This window comes from Alexandromys fortis, unplaced genomic scaffold (genome assembly GCF_014885135.2).
Source record: "Alexandromys fortis isolate MF-2015 unplaced genomic scaffold, M_Fortis_MF-2015_v1.1 scaffold_18, whole genome shotgun sequence".
NCBI lineage: Eukaryota > Metazoa > Chordata > Mammalia > Rodentia > Cricetidae > Alexandromys > Alexandromys fortis.
This window is the reverse complement of record NW_026067897.1, coordinates 13,677,245-13,691,866: the sequence shown is the minus strand read 5'-3', so window position 1 is coordinate 13,691,866 and position 14,622 is coordinate 13,677,245. Positions and strand designations below refer to the sequence as shown.

General features: G+C 45.1%; 2 protein-coding genes across 2 annotated transcripts in view; one reads left to right on the top strand and one right to left on the bottom strand.

Moving 5' to 3' along the window:
- The first annotated feature begins 2,452 nt into the window (after positions 1-2,452).
- Positions 2,453-9,606, top strand: Gng10 (G protein subunit gamma 10). The gene is made up of 3 exons (XM_050164741.1): positions 2,453-2,618; positions 6,520-6,651; positions 8,798-9,606. Exons 1-2 carry the CDS (start codon positions 2,538-2,540, stop codon positions 6,643-6,645), a joined length of 207 nt encoding a protein of 68 aa, XP_050020698.1. The 5' UTR covers positions 2,453-2,537; the 3' UTR covers positions 6,646-6,651; positions 8,798-9,606.
- Positions 8,933-14,622, bottom strand: part of Shoc1 (shortage in chiasmata 1) — a 66,322-nt gene continuing 60,632 nt past the window's right edge. Inside the window, exon 27 of the mRNA XM_050164645.1 lies at positions 8,933-11,642. Within this exon, the coding sequence (XP_050020602.1) occupies positions 11,542-11,642 (101 nt within the window). The 3' untranslated portion in view covers positions 8,933-11,541. The remainder of the gene's footprint in view (positions 11,643-14,622) is intronic.

The window sequence follows — 14,622 nt, the reverse complement described above, 5'->3', positions numbered from 1 at the left end:
ATTTGGACTGACACAACTCCCAGGGGATGAAATTTATGCCAGGAGCTGGGGTGAAGTCCCCAGCTAAATAAACAAGAATGCAACTTGTATAATAATTGTGGCATAAAAACAGACACGCATCTTTCACTGAGAAAATCCTTAGTTCGTGTCATAAGATAGACTAAGAAAAGTTTTAAATGTTCACTTTTTTAAAATGAAAGATGATTGCTGGGCGTTGTGGTGCATGCTTTTAATCCCAGCACTTGGAAGGCAGAGGCAGGTGGATCTCTGAGTTAAGGGCCAGCCTTGTCTACAGAGCGAGTTCCAGGACAGCCAGGGCTACACAGAGAAACTATCTTGGAAAAAAAGAAGAAAGATAGTTTTCTAACCCATATTGTTTTTGAACTCAGTTTTTATCATCATGAAAAAAAGAAATAAAAGCCCAGGAAGGCCATGAATGCTCCTGGGTATGGTGGAGGAGATGGTTTATTGTACAGATGCGGAAGAGCATAGCCAGAGGCAGGGATATCTCGGGGGAGTCCAGAGTGGACATGACCAGACTGAGCAGGGCCATGCAGGAGAGGGTTAGAGGAAAGAGGGGACCCAATCCAGCACCAGGGGGCCAAAGGTACAAAAGGGGCGGGTAACCAAAATGTCTGGATTATATAGGGAAGAGCCTCTGGGGGAAGGGCAGCCCAGCCCCTGCTGGAGAGTCAGGGTAGAGGACAGGGGAGGGTGTGCCTGTCATATCCAATAACAGGTAGGGACTGAGGGGATATTGGGAGGACCTGGCAGACAAGTCAGCTTTGATATGTTAAATAGACACCTTTAACATATTTGCCCCAGGTTTGTAACTTAACACTCAGTCACTCAGGAAGCAGTTACTCCTGCCTCAGCCAATGAAGTCATGCCCCCAGGTTCGGCATAAATATTGATACTCTTTGAGCCATCAGTTCTTCTTTTAGCATGCTATGCAGCAAGTAGAGCAGAAAGCACGAGTTGTATACTTAGCGTGGCCTGGGACATCAACTATCAATAGGATATTTGATAAATTATGATCCGGTTGTGCAATGCTAAGAACAATTGCCTTAAGGACTTTAAATTAAAAATTGCCTAGACTATCTTTTGTCACTTTTAACAATATCTCAATTTTTCTTTGGAAAAATCACTTTCCACTCTGTGTTATCTGACTGCGTATCTTAGTTTCGGATGCTTCTGGAAAACAGAGCCTGAGATGGCGGTTTGCATGCTGGAGTTTACTGGGACCAGACCTTCCAATTATTCCTCACTGACTGGAGACTGGCTATTGGGTGAGATTTTTGTGTGACCTTCTCCTAGATGGCTCTTAGGTCCAGTGAGGGAGGACTCAGCAGCCAGGAAATTAGATACTTCAGCAACAAATCCTTTTCAAATAGCAAATGATTTAAGGAAGTGGTTCTCAACCCGTGGGTCGCGACCCCTTGGCAAAAATTTATCTCCAAAAATATTTACCTTATGTTCATAACAGCAGCAAAATGGCAGTAATGAAGTAGCAACAAAAACAATTTCATGATTGGTGGAGTCACCATATGAAGAACTGTATGAAAGGGTCGCAGCATTAGAAAGGCCAAGAACTACCAGTTCAAAGGAAGGCTGATGCTCAATACAAGTCAGGAAGACCCATTTGGGGAATTCTACCCACCTCCCTCGTTATCCATAATTAATGAGGGGATTTGGTTCTGAGTTGTCTAGGCAGGGTTAAAAGACAACATGGAGGGGCTGGAGAGATGGCTCAGAGGTTAAGAGCATTGCCTGCTCTTCCAAAGGTCCTGAGTTCAATTCCCAGCAACCACATGGTGGCTCACAAGGGATCTGGTGCCCTCTTCTGGCCTGAAGGCATACTCACAGACAGAATATTGTATACATAATAAATAAATTAAAAAAAAAAGACAACATGGATGTTCTTCACTGCACAGCTGAGTCTAGTCACAGTGAAGCTCATGAACCTAACACGCAGCAGAGCCAGGAGACGAGGAATTGAGCTTTGAAGGTAATTTTTAGGTAATTAGACCCACTGCTTAAAAGTCTCTGGGCTTTTAAGGTTAGCAAGACCACGGATAATTGCCCCCCCCCCCCCCCCCCCCCCCGCCGTTAGTTTAGTGTGTACTGACAAATACCATGGTGTACAAGAATGGCGGTATAGACATAAAGTAAGTGTAAAAAGACAAAACGAAACCAAAACCTCAGGTTAACCCCAGTTTTGTAAAAAAAGAAACTCGGGACAAGACTGGAAGCAACGTCACTGTTGGGAGTGAAAGGGCTGGTGTAATTTTATTCGGTCTGTTTCAAAGAAGCCAGGCTGGGATTTTTCTGCCCCAACTAGCAGGACTTCCTTGAACTTGCGTTTTCAGGGAAACCCCACCGTGCCCGTCCCTGCGCCAATTGGATTTGCTCTGAGGCTGCGGCGACCCGAGCGCGAGGACAGCGGGGCGGGCGCGGCGGTTTCCCCGCCCCGGGGCGACACCCAGCTCGGCCGCGGTTCCGCCTAGTCCGGCCCGCCGCGCGCAGCCGTCGCCGCCATGTCCGCCGGGGCCAGCGTGAGCGCCCTGCAGCGCCTGGTGGAGCAGCTCAAGCTGGAGGCCGGCGTGGAAAGAATCAAGGTGAGCGTGGCAGCCGGAGCCCGGTGCCAGCCCCGCCGCCCGGGGAGCCGCTCGCAGGACGCCGCGGCCCGGCCCAAGTGGCGGCTGCCGGGCCGGGCGCGCGCCGGGGCCTCGAGGGCTCGCGAGCCGCGCGTGGACGCGGTGGTGGCTCCGGGCGCGACCCCCGGGGCAGCGCCGGAGGCCCACGGGTGCGCCCCACCACGCAGCCAGTCCGAGGGCCCCGTGGGCGTGTCCACACCGGGCCGGTGACACGCTGGCGGCCTGGGCTCTGCAGTTTAGGGATGGGGAGGGAGGTCCCTGGATGGGCGAATGAGAGGGAGAGGGAAGAAAGATGCTCAAACTGGGGGGGATCGGGAGGGAGAGTTTGCGGAAATGAGTTCCATTTTGGATCTGTGGATTTTTAATGGAGATATCCAGGAGAGATTTAGCCGCGTGGACAGAAGCCCACAGCACTAGGCCCAAAGAAGTCATTACGATTTGAGTATGAAATAGATAAAGAGCAGAATTTGTAGCAGAATTCAAAAGAGATTGCCCAGAGAAGGCGAGGGAAGGAAAAAACAAAAACAAGCCAGAGGCATGGTTCAATGGTTGAGCACTGGCTGCTGTTTTGGAGGATCCAGGCTCAGTTCCCAGCACGCACACAGCAGCTCATAACCATCTGTAAATACAGTTTCAGGGGCCCGATGCCCTCTTCCGGCCTCCTCAGGCCAGGCACGTGCGTGATGCACAGATAGATAGGACAAGCAGTCAAAATATCCGTGAGACTAGGGGGTTGGGGTAGGTGGAGGGGGTGGAGGAGGGGAGGGAATGGGAACTGGGATTGGTATGTAAAATGAAAAAAAAATAGTTTAATTTCTTTAAAAAAAAATAAAAGGAATTTTAAAAAATCCATAAAATAGCAATGGAGGCTCCTGAACACAGCAGTGTGTCCTCAGTTGGCTGGGAGTGTGATTGGCAGCTGATGTGATGTGTGGTGTGGATAGGAACGGACGAACCGTCTTGGTAGTCAGTTTCTGCCGGTAGTGTAGTAACTCAGCTTGGTGCTACTCCAGGGAATAGGGGATGATTTCAGATAACCAGGTTTACAAGATAAAGGGACAGGCTTAGTCGACTCTGAACTTTACAAGAGGCCAAGCAAGTTTTTTTTTTTAAAAAAATCTAGTTTTAAAGAGGAAATATATGTGTGTGTATTATATATATTATTTATACACATATATATTTATATACATTATTTCAAAAATAGAAGGGGCTTAGGAGTTGATAGGAAAGATTTATTTATTTTGTCACAGTTTTGTCAAGGGAAGAAACCAAGGGCGGTAAGGTGACTCTAGAGGGTTTGGGGTGGCGTCTTCCAGGACAGGAGGGAAGGGAAGTTGTGTATAGAGTTCCTCTGATTATGGGTTACTGCATGCAAGACTGATGGCAGTCTTGTGAAACAGGAAGCTGAGCTTACTTCTAAGCCCGTGGAACGGGAACTAGCCAAGGGTGGTGGAAGTGCTGGCCACAGGGGCTCACTGACCTGAGCAGTCGCAACCTGTAATAGCAGGCCTGTAACTTGTGGTTCCGTTTCCATCCCTGGCATCCGACGACCAAGGATTCTGAGAGCAGAAAGCAAATGGAGGTTGATTCAGAAGGTGGGTTTAGTAAGAGGTATGCCGGAAAGTAGGGGTGGGGTCAGAAGCCAAGGAACTTGAGGGTCTGGCTGGAAGAGGCTGAACCCACACTGCAGAGAGGGCGAGTGGTGACGACACAAGGAGCAGCGACACCTAGTGGTCATTGTGCGTCAGTGCAAGAGGAAGCAAAGGCACCCTAGATAATTGAAGTTGTGGTCCCTCACTTCCCAAAGCCGAGCAGTTACTGGTGTTGGGTGGGGCTGCTATTGGCAGAGAAGGTTGTTTGGAGAGAGAACATAGGGGGCTAAAACTAGAGTTGTTCAGAGTGTTCAATATCACTGGGCCTTGAACCTGGAAGGAAAACTGAACCAAATGCCCACTCTGCGTGCGAATATTCTCAGGGGGAAAGAGACTCTGATCTACACTGAGAAAAGACTGGATGATGACACACACGGGCATTCAGGGGAACCTGGGCAGCCCTATAAGGGAGTCACATTACAGAATCTAGACAGCGCCATTGCAGGGCTCAGCCTTGGGTGTTCTTCCCACACGTAGACACACCGTAAGGCAGACGCCAGTCTTCTAGCGTCCCTTCCCAGGGTCTGGAAAGCCCGCTGTCTCGAGGGCTCCTCCTCTGGAGCGGCCTCTGAGAAGTCGCTGAGTCAGACAACCCAGGCAGGACAACCCAACCTCCATGGCAGGGACAGCTTGCAGGGCTTGGGGGTTCCCTTGACCCTACTGAGAGGTGCTCCCCTCTCTTAGCTTGTTTTCTCTGAGCATCCCTTTTATGTGGGGGTCGGGTTAGTCCCCTTCCTCCAGGGGTTCTGGGAGAGTCTCCTACCTACCACATATGCAGTTCGCCTGCATCCCTGAAACACAGTAAGCAGGACATGATTTGTTCTGCATTTCTTTGAAAATCAATAACTTACATAGAGCCATTAGTTCCAGTTATAATTAATGTGAAAACATCAGAGCTTCTGTTGATGAAAAAATGAGCTTAAACGTTAGTCTGGTTATATTGTATTTTATATACCAACAATTAAATTTTTAGCTCTAAGAGCAAATCCCTAAGGCACGTCAGAAGCATGGTAGCATCTGTAAGCCCACAGCAAACAGCTGTAACAACTGTATTAGTCTCTTCCTATGGCCAGACACCAAGCACCACATACAGAGGAACATAACGAAACGCTTTTATTTCAGCTCACGGTTCTAGAGGGCCCAAGGTCTACAGGGGTTGCCCCGGCTGGCGGCTTTTAGCTGGTCACTTCCCAAGGCCGCACCGGGTTTTTCATGATGGGAGGCCGGGGACATGCATGCCTATGTCTGTCCCTCGGGCCTCCTTCAGATAGAACCTCCAGTTATTAGTCACGGGGTTCCACCCTGATGACTTTATCTAATCCCAATCTCCTCCCAAAGATGAGCCTTGAGGCGAATGCAATACGTAATGGTTTAAGTTTCTATCCTCTTGTAGCTGGAGAGATGGCTCAGTGGTTAAGAACACTGGCTGCTCTTCCTGAGGTCCTGAGTTCAATTCCCAGCACCCACAGGGTGACTCACAACCATCTGTAACTGTAGTCTCCTGGGATTTGATGTTCTCTCCTGTGTGCAGATGTACCTGTGGACAAAACACTCATGTACCTAAAATACATAAACAAGCCTCTGCCATTCATAGTGAAAATTACATTTCAACATATACACCTTTGGAGGACATACTCAAGCCACGGCTAAAACGATTTATTTATTTATTATGATTATTATAATTATCATCAGTAGTACTATTATTAATCTTGTGCACTGTGCTAGGGGCCAACTCCAGAGCCTCGCTTGTGCTAGGCGAGCATCCCATCACTGAGACCCACCCTCAGCCCCAGAGACCTCATTCTTAACCAGGAGGCTGTATTTTCTGAAAAGCACAGCAGAATAATTCTCTCGCTTGCTACGGACTGGACAGAGCTCCAGCCTTGCTCACACGGCCAGCTTAGATTGTCAGCCCAGGTTTTAAGTCGTAGACCTCTGTACAGGGAGCTTGGGAATGAGCCATTTCCTTACCAGTTCAAACTTGAAACTGGAATTCTAACTGGATCAGAGTTGCAGCTTTTCCTTTGTTAAAGCAAAACACGTGTACCTAGAACTCGATCGTAGACTGCAGTCTTCCTGGGAATGAGTGACTGAAACCAGCAGAACCGTGGATGATGATGACGCTGTGTGACGCTGTCCCGCCGCCTCGGGTTGCCTGGTGTCCGCCACTGGGCGTGGTGTGAGCAGGGTGTCCCTGTGCTTTGCTGCAGGTCTCGCAGGCAGCCGCGGAGCTCCAGCAGTACTGCATGCAGAATGCCTGCAAGGATGCCCTGCTGCTCGGCGTGCCAGCCGGGAGCAATCCCTTCCGGGAGCCCAGGTCCTGTGCTTTACTCTGAAGACTGGTGAGTTACGGTGCACAGTGCCAAGTCGGGGCCATAACGTTGTGAGGGAGCTTCCCAGAGTATTTGGGCAACAGAGGTTAAACCAACCAACCTGTTAAAATGCTAGACTTTGTCTGATGGGTGATTCTGGTCTGTACTTTTCCTGCACATGGAGGAGGTCTAGCTAAGAGAAGCCCTGCTCTCTTTGGCACTACTCTGACATGCTGTCATCTTGTAGACACGAGCTCTTTAACTGAGCTGATGCAGTATTTCTTGACCTTCATTCCCTCTCTGCCCTTACAGCATCCCAGAGTTGTGATTTGCTATCTGGTGTTTCCAGCTGACTTGCATCCCTTGAGACTAAGGATTAAACAGAGGGGCTGACTTTGTCTGCCTTGGGCTGTGGTTTCCTCCCTTGATTTTCGTAGCTGTGCGTGCGTGCATGCATGTCTGTATGTGTATGGGGCTAAAGGAGTTTTTACAGGTTTATTCATTAGAATGGCATATTATAAGTTTGAATGTTTTGCATTGAGGTCTTATATTTCCACATTTTTAAAAAAAAATTTATTGATTTGTGGTAAATAAGAACGAAGTTTAAATCCATTAAGGGAAAATTAAAATTATAAGCATTTCTAGAGAAGGAAGTGCAATCTCAAGCGTTAAAAGCGTACCAAGAACCACCTGCATAAGAAGTCAGCATTTGGAGCTCGAACTGGTGATAGTAGTGGGGGAAGGGGGAGAAGTGTGTTTGTGGGGCGCTGAGTCCAGAGACTGAAACAGGAACAGGAGCTCTCAAAGGCATTTTTAGAAACAGGAATTCACAGTAAGAAACAGACACAAACCTGACCAAGAATGAGACCCGGGGTGCAACAGGAAACAACTCAGAGTTGGAATAAAAAACCCAAACCTCCAGATTTTTTTTGTTTTGTTTTTGTTTTTTGAGACAGGGTTTCTCTGTGGTTTTGGAGCCTGTCCTGGAACTAGCTCTTGTAGACCAGGCTGGTCTCGAACTCACAGAGATCCGCCTGCCTCTGCCTCCCGAGTGCTGGGATTAAAGGCGTGCGCCACCACCGCCCGGCAAACCTCCAGATTTTAATCCCGATATTGCCCCCGGTGCACCCCCAGCAGATTCAGAATAAAATGTAGGTCAAACAGTTTCAGAACTGCTCACCCTGAAGGCCAGCGGTGGGGAAATAGTACTTTGTTTAGATCCTGTCGACATGGATGGGGGCATGTCAAAGGAGGGATTATGCAAGGTCCGGTTTCAAATGATTGCAGAATCCCGGGCTTACGAGTGGATCTTGAAATGACCGACCTCACAGCCTCTGGTGTTCCGAGGAAGGGCAGTTCTACCCACGGTCATCAAGTGCCCTGTTCGGCTCCTGACAAGCCCAGTGGTTCCTTCATCACCTCCTGCAGACCGTAGTGCTGCTTCAATCTAAGAATTGAATTTAAAACCCTTTTAGAGTATAGATCCTGTCCGTTCTCGATGAGAACATGCAGGACAGGCGGGGCACTGCTAATGTGCGCATGCTCAGGTAGTATCCTCCGCACTTCACCTTAGCTGCTTCCTTTCAAGAGGAAGCTCTTGCCAAAGCGCGTGCCTCCACATTTCCTGATATGGCTTGCAGTCTCTGACTTTTACCTGCCTACCAACCTAAAAACTTTCTAAAGAAATGAAAGGCGGGCAAGTTTAAGGCCAACCTGGTTAACTCAGCAAGACTGTCCCAAAATAAATAAATTGTTGGGAGAGCAGCTTAGCAGCTTGGCGTGTGCAAGGCCTGCTGTCTCCCTATATTTCCTTTTTTAAGATGACAAGAACATAGAGACCAACATATTTCAGATTTTGTATTTACACAACAAATGATCATCTTTTCACATACTTGTAAAAGGAAATTGTTTATATTGAATCAGGAGCTGACTGTGCTGTCAGGCACAATTTCTGTAGTAAAGGGAACAGTGCCTGGGACTGCTGAGTTAACTCTTGCACCACACTGTGGTTCCTCCCTTCACGAAGCACCCCGCCGTGTGTGCTGTTCGTCCAAGGGTGTGGTTTGCATGTCTTACTGTATTCGTGTATTATTTTCTACCTCGTGAATATTGGGTGTCCTGTGAAATGATGGGTGACCCTCACTAACGTGAAAACTGACCACACTCTCTCTGACAGGGAAGGAGTTCTGGAAAGCACACTGGGAAGAATGACCGCCCACGTCGCAAGAAGACAGTTTCCACAGCCAAATCCCATTCTCTGTTGCCTGGTCCTAGAGCCAAACTCTACAGAAATCCATTTTTGTAACCCTCACCTCCAAATTTACTGAGCTGCATCTCTCACCCCATAGAACCTGCGTGGCTCCGCCGGGGAAATGGGGATGTTCTACTTACTGGGGGTTTGCATTTTAGAATGGAGACGTTTTGTTTTCAAAAACTGAGATTTGTAATTTTCCTAACATTTTTATACTTTAATAAAATTTGTTCATAAGAATTTACTATTACTAAATGAAGACAAAGTATAAAATTGGGGGAATAATTGATATCTTGATTTTTTTTTAAAAAAAAAAGGAAAACATTTTCATTTCTCAATGAAATATGGTCATACTTTGACAGTAAACTTGGGAGATGCTCTTAGCCAACTATAGAATTGGTACAGCGTCAGGTTGCCCATCCTGGGTTAGGCTGGTTAGGTCTTTCCTTACTTCCTGTAGTTTACAACTTACAATTGTTTTTGTAGGTCTTAAAAATGTGCTTGTACCTTTAAAAACATTTAAATGTGGCCTACTACATTCAGAACACTGCAAATGGTTAAAAACAAAATATGAAAATAATATAACCTGTAAGAACTAATGTCACAAGTATCTTATTTGGGTGATGTGCCTTTGGTTTAATTGGGGACACTTTAGAAGGAAAGTCTGTGTTTATAATAATCTTTGAAGAATTTGGAAATAAAGTTTTTTCCTAATTCATCGTTTTCCACGAGAACGGTATTCTGTGTTTGCTTTTGTCTTTCGGGATGCCGCGGGTTTCTGTTGGCTGCTGAGAGGGAGCGCTGCATGCAGAGGGTGGAATGTGGCTTTGAGATCCTGTAGAGTGTCTCCAGAAGCAGATGCTAGCATCACATGGAAAACAAGCCTCGATTACGAGCCACAGCTGCTCCCTGGACCAGCTTTGCCTGGCACTCACCCATGAATAAATAAGTGGAAAAACAAGAACACTGGTCGGATTGCAGTGGAGAGGATGGAAGCCGTTAGCTGAGCCCCCCCTTAATTCTCAGCATCGTGCAGATATCAGTGGATTGGATTCGTACTAATCATAACTTGGGTGTCCTTTTGATGCTTCTATTATCTGTTTAGTCTTGTCTGAAATTTTATACTATCTATTTCTTCAGTCTTTTCTTTCCTAATAGCATTATATATGTTCCACTCTCCATCTCGATTAATAAGGATTTTAATAAGCACTCCAAATTTCCATTAAAAACAAAATTCTCTTTGGATCCACTTTTTCCTTCAGCAACACTCCATGAGATAGTTGAGAGAAACTACAGACATCGTACAGGTACAAATGTCCCGAATGTAGGCAGATCAGATCCAGCAGTATATTAGGAGAAGATGCCCTGCAGAAGGAGCTGGTTCAGCACAAGGGAATCTGCAGTGTGTAAGTCATTACGAGAGTACAGAGAAGGGACCCTGGGCCAGAGAGTTAACCCGAGGAAATCTAGTTCTTGTTCTCACTTCCTCTCAGACATGGAGAATGACGACTGCCTTAATGGATTAGTGAGACTGCCTTGGAAGCTGTTGAATTAAACAGTGCGATTTTTAAAAATTGAAAATGAAATATGAAAATGGCATACTGAAACCTATTTGTATGTAAACTAAAAAAACAAATGAATGCTGAACTTTGCTAAATATCTTAGGGGGAATTAGATATACTCATTAATTTTTCCTTAAATATCAGTTATATTAATGAGGAATTAATACACACCCTGTCGTGGAACTATCTTTGCACTCTAGGAACTGAACTCAGATGGATTTTGATTTCATTGTTGCTATGGTAATCTTCCATTAGAATTTTGCACCGATAAAAGTACGGTTCCATAATTTTCTTTTTTGCAGTGTTAGATTTTGGTATTTATTATATTCATTACAAAACATAATGTGGAAATGTTTTTCTAATGTTACGTAGCATTAAATTATTTACACATTAAAAATAAGCTCTAGAGCCGGGTGGTGGTGGCACACGCCTTTAATCCCAGCACTCAGGAGGCAGAAGCAGGCGGATCTTTGAGTTTAAGGCCAGTCTGCTCTACAGAGCAAGTTCAGGATAGCCAGGGCCACACAGAGAAACCCTGTCTTGAAAAACAAACAAAAAGCTACAGAAAAATGGGTTAGGAGTTTAACACTAAAAGATTTAATCAGTGACCAAAATATAGGAATCTAGATCTAAGCGAAGTGAAAACACGTTTTTATATCCCTACGCTGGGTAAGGAGAATACAGTACTACATAAGGCTTCATCTTGGGAAAAAGACTGACATCTGCTCTGGCCTTGTAGGCCACACAACTTAAATAATAAGAAAAATTAAATCTTAACAATGACTGTGTTGGGAACTTAAGGTAGCTCTGGCCTCCACATATGTGCATATAAGTGAAAAGCCAAATCTGAAAAGACAAAATGCTTGTGAAGTACACATGCATCTGAATAGTTTTTGGGCCTTATGTTTATTAAGCTAATTGATAAATCAGATAATCAGATTTAGATCCAAGTTACAGGACAAATTATATATTATGAAAATTGAATATATGATAGAACACTGAGGACATATAAAATGATGTTTTTTTATGCATAATCAAACCTAAATAATTCTGTTACTGGATTATCATAAAGTAGACTCTGGTATGCGGCACTGTCCTTTCTGTTCTTCATAAAAATCTCAGCCGAGTTTGCCCGTCCATTCTTCCAGGGACTTTTTCATACATTAGACGCCGTTTTTTGGGTTGTGGTACTTGTGAGTACATTAAGCCTGTCAAAAGGAGGAAAAGGGAAACTACTTTATTGGGATAAGTAACTATGAAAAATGGTTGTTCTTTTAATAATAAACCATGAATGCACCTGTCGCTAATGGCGCTGTGTTTAAAATCGGCACACACATAGATCATGCGAGTCATTCATTATCCTCTTCTGTGAAGCTGTACAGTCTCTAAAGTCTTTCCTCACTCTGATATTTTTAAATAAAACCATTGGAAATAGCTCAGGAAGCAACTCAGCAGGCTTCCTAATTCCAGAAAGTTTCCAACACATCTTCATAGATTAGAATAAGCTCGAGGCTTACTGGAACTGACTTTGAACTCACACAATGCTCTCTTCTTCGGCTCTGTACACCACTGAGACTATTCATATCACAATCAATATGCTCACATTAGCTGTTCAGCTTTCATTCCAACATCTTTATTTAAAGATTTAATTTCTGCATGTGAACTCTGTGTGTGTGTGCGTGTGTGTGTGTGTGTGTGTGTGTGTATGCACACATAGAGGTCAGAGGACGACTTACTGGTGTCAGCACCCTGTCACCATTTAGGTCCCAGGGCTGAACTGAGATCAGCAGCCTTGGCAAGTGCTTCCATCTGCTGAGCCTTCTCTCCAGCGCCACAGTATTGTTAACACGCCATGTTTAAAACACTCTTGTCAGTTACACGTCTATTCCTGCTCCTATATTTACTGTAAAAATTATCCTCAGCCCTAATACATGACAGGAGGTGACCAGGAACGACTCACTCCAGACAGCAGCTTCCACACTCATGTGCAGGCATCAGTATATGTGCACCCACATGTGAACATTCATACATACACGCACACATGCTGCATGCATACACATGCAAAATAAAATTAGTTATTCAAAACTAAATTAATTAAAATTTACATAGATATCTGAGGATTCCATCAATATGCCTAAAAGCTTAAATGTCAGAATTTAGAAACACTTTCTTCAGTTTTCTCATGGAGAGAATGAGATTATATAGGAAAGTGCTCCACGTCCAAGAATCTATAGAAGTCACATGGATAATTTGTTCTTGAGTAGGATGGGGTTTGAGCTGGTTCACTTATAAAGCTGCTGTAACAAAGCGTGTGCACACACACAACCACCATCAGCTAAATGCATGACTCTTGATATGAAGATCAGAACTAAACAGAGGACCCATACTAACAGTGTCCCTATGCATATACACAACAGGATTTTGTTCAGCTTTAAAGAAAAATGAAATCATAACATTTGAAGAACGATGGATAGAACTGTAAAGTATGTCAAGTGAATAGTCAGGAACTGAAAGACAGCCATGCCTATTACTCTCTCATGTGGTGCTTGGATAGTAATTTGTATATTTATGTTCAGGGTTAGGATAGGTCATCAGACTAGGAAAGGAACCATGAGGGCCAAGAGAAACTTTTAAGGGGTGGGGCTAAAAGGAAGTAATACATGTGATATGGGAGCAGAAGGAAGGCTGCTGGGTGGGGGAGCACAGGGGGCCATCAGGAGGTGAGGGGCAGGGCAGGGGAGTAGGGGAGGATGATCAAGAGTGAGGTTTCGGAGGCTCTCTTTTAATAAAATATAGAATGTGAGGGTTCACACCCCCCCCCGGGCCTGCTCTGATCTTTAGAAGGAGCCTATGAAAAGAGAAATTTTGAGCCTATGAAAAGAGAAATTTTGAAGTTTAACTTTTTTTTTCTTCTCACTCCCGGCTACCTGAACGGCAAAGCCACATTCATATGCCTTATGGTGTCTGAACATTTTATTCTAGAAGTCAGGTCAATGCCATAAGAAATTATACAGAAATAAAGGCACAAGCGCTGAGAAAATAAAGTATCCTTTCTAAAAGAGAACGATAAAATGTTCAGACAAGTCGAAAACATCCATCAGAGTGAAGCTGATGGGTTCGTACCTAGTAAAGTTAATGCATAGAAAAGGATCTAGCACCGTGTGTGCACGTGTGTGTTACACATGTGTGCACGTGAAGGCGAGAGGACAAACCCGGGTCTTCCTCCTCCTCAGGCACCATCCATCCTTATATAAATATAAATATAAATATAAATATAAATATATATATATATATATATGGTTTTTCGAGACAGGGTTTCTCTGTAGCTTTGGAGCCTGTCCTGGAACTAGCTCTGTAGACCAGGCTGGTCTCGAACTCACAGAGATCCGCCTGCCTCTGCCTCCCGAGTGCTGGGATTAAAGGCGTGCGCCACCACCGCCCGGCCCCATCCTTATATTTTTGAGACAGAATCTCTGGCATACAGCTTGCCAAATAGGCTGGCTAGCAGCAAGCCCACGGGTCCACCTGTCTCTGCCTCCCAAGCACTGGGGATCCATGCCATGGCCACAATGCCAGGTTTTTGTGTGTGGGTTCTGGGTGCTGAACGTAGGTCCTCATGCTTGCACAGTAAGCACCTGAGTGACTGAGCTGTCACCACCCCTAATAGTAGCCAAGTCAATATTTGTACCTGACAGGCTGATTCTTGTTTAATCCTGATCACCTGCTTTACTCAGATTTGCTATTTTTATTTTAAATTTCCTTTTTTTCGCCTTATTTTGTTTTTCTATTTGTTTTGCAACAGGGTCTCTCTATGTAGCCCTGGCTGTCCCAGAACTCACTATGTAGATCAGGCTGACCTCAAACTCAGAGATCTTCCTGAGTGAGTGCTGTTTTAAACTTAAGTTGAAGGTATGGTTAATTTGAGATTACGAGAATTTGAAATATTTTGTTAGACCACTACCTTTGATTTTCTCTTAAGCCCAAAGTTAATGAAGAACTTTAAGTGTGGCAACTAGAACAAAACATTGAAATTTGATCCTAGCACTATCGTTTTAAATGTTTTTTTTTTTTCTCTCTCTCTCTCTCTCTCTCTCTCTCTCTCTCTCTCTCTCTCTCTCTCTCTCTCTGTGTGTGTGTGTGTGTGTATCGGCATGTGGGCATGTGCAGGTGTCCAGGAGGCCAGAGGTG

Bases quoted from the DNA above. Each gene is read 5' to 3' on its own strand.
- Gng10 (XM_050164741.1), top strand. From the start codon at position 2,538: ATGTCCGCCGGGGCCAGCGTGAGCGCCCTGCAGCGCCTGGTGGAGCAG. The intron at 2,619-6,519 runs GTGAGCGTGGCA...GCTTTGCTGCAG, and splicing joins CCGGCGTGGAAAGAATCAAG to GTCTCGCAGGCAGCCGCGGA.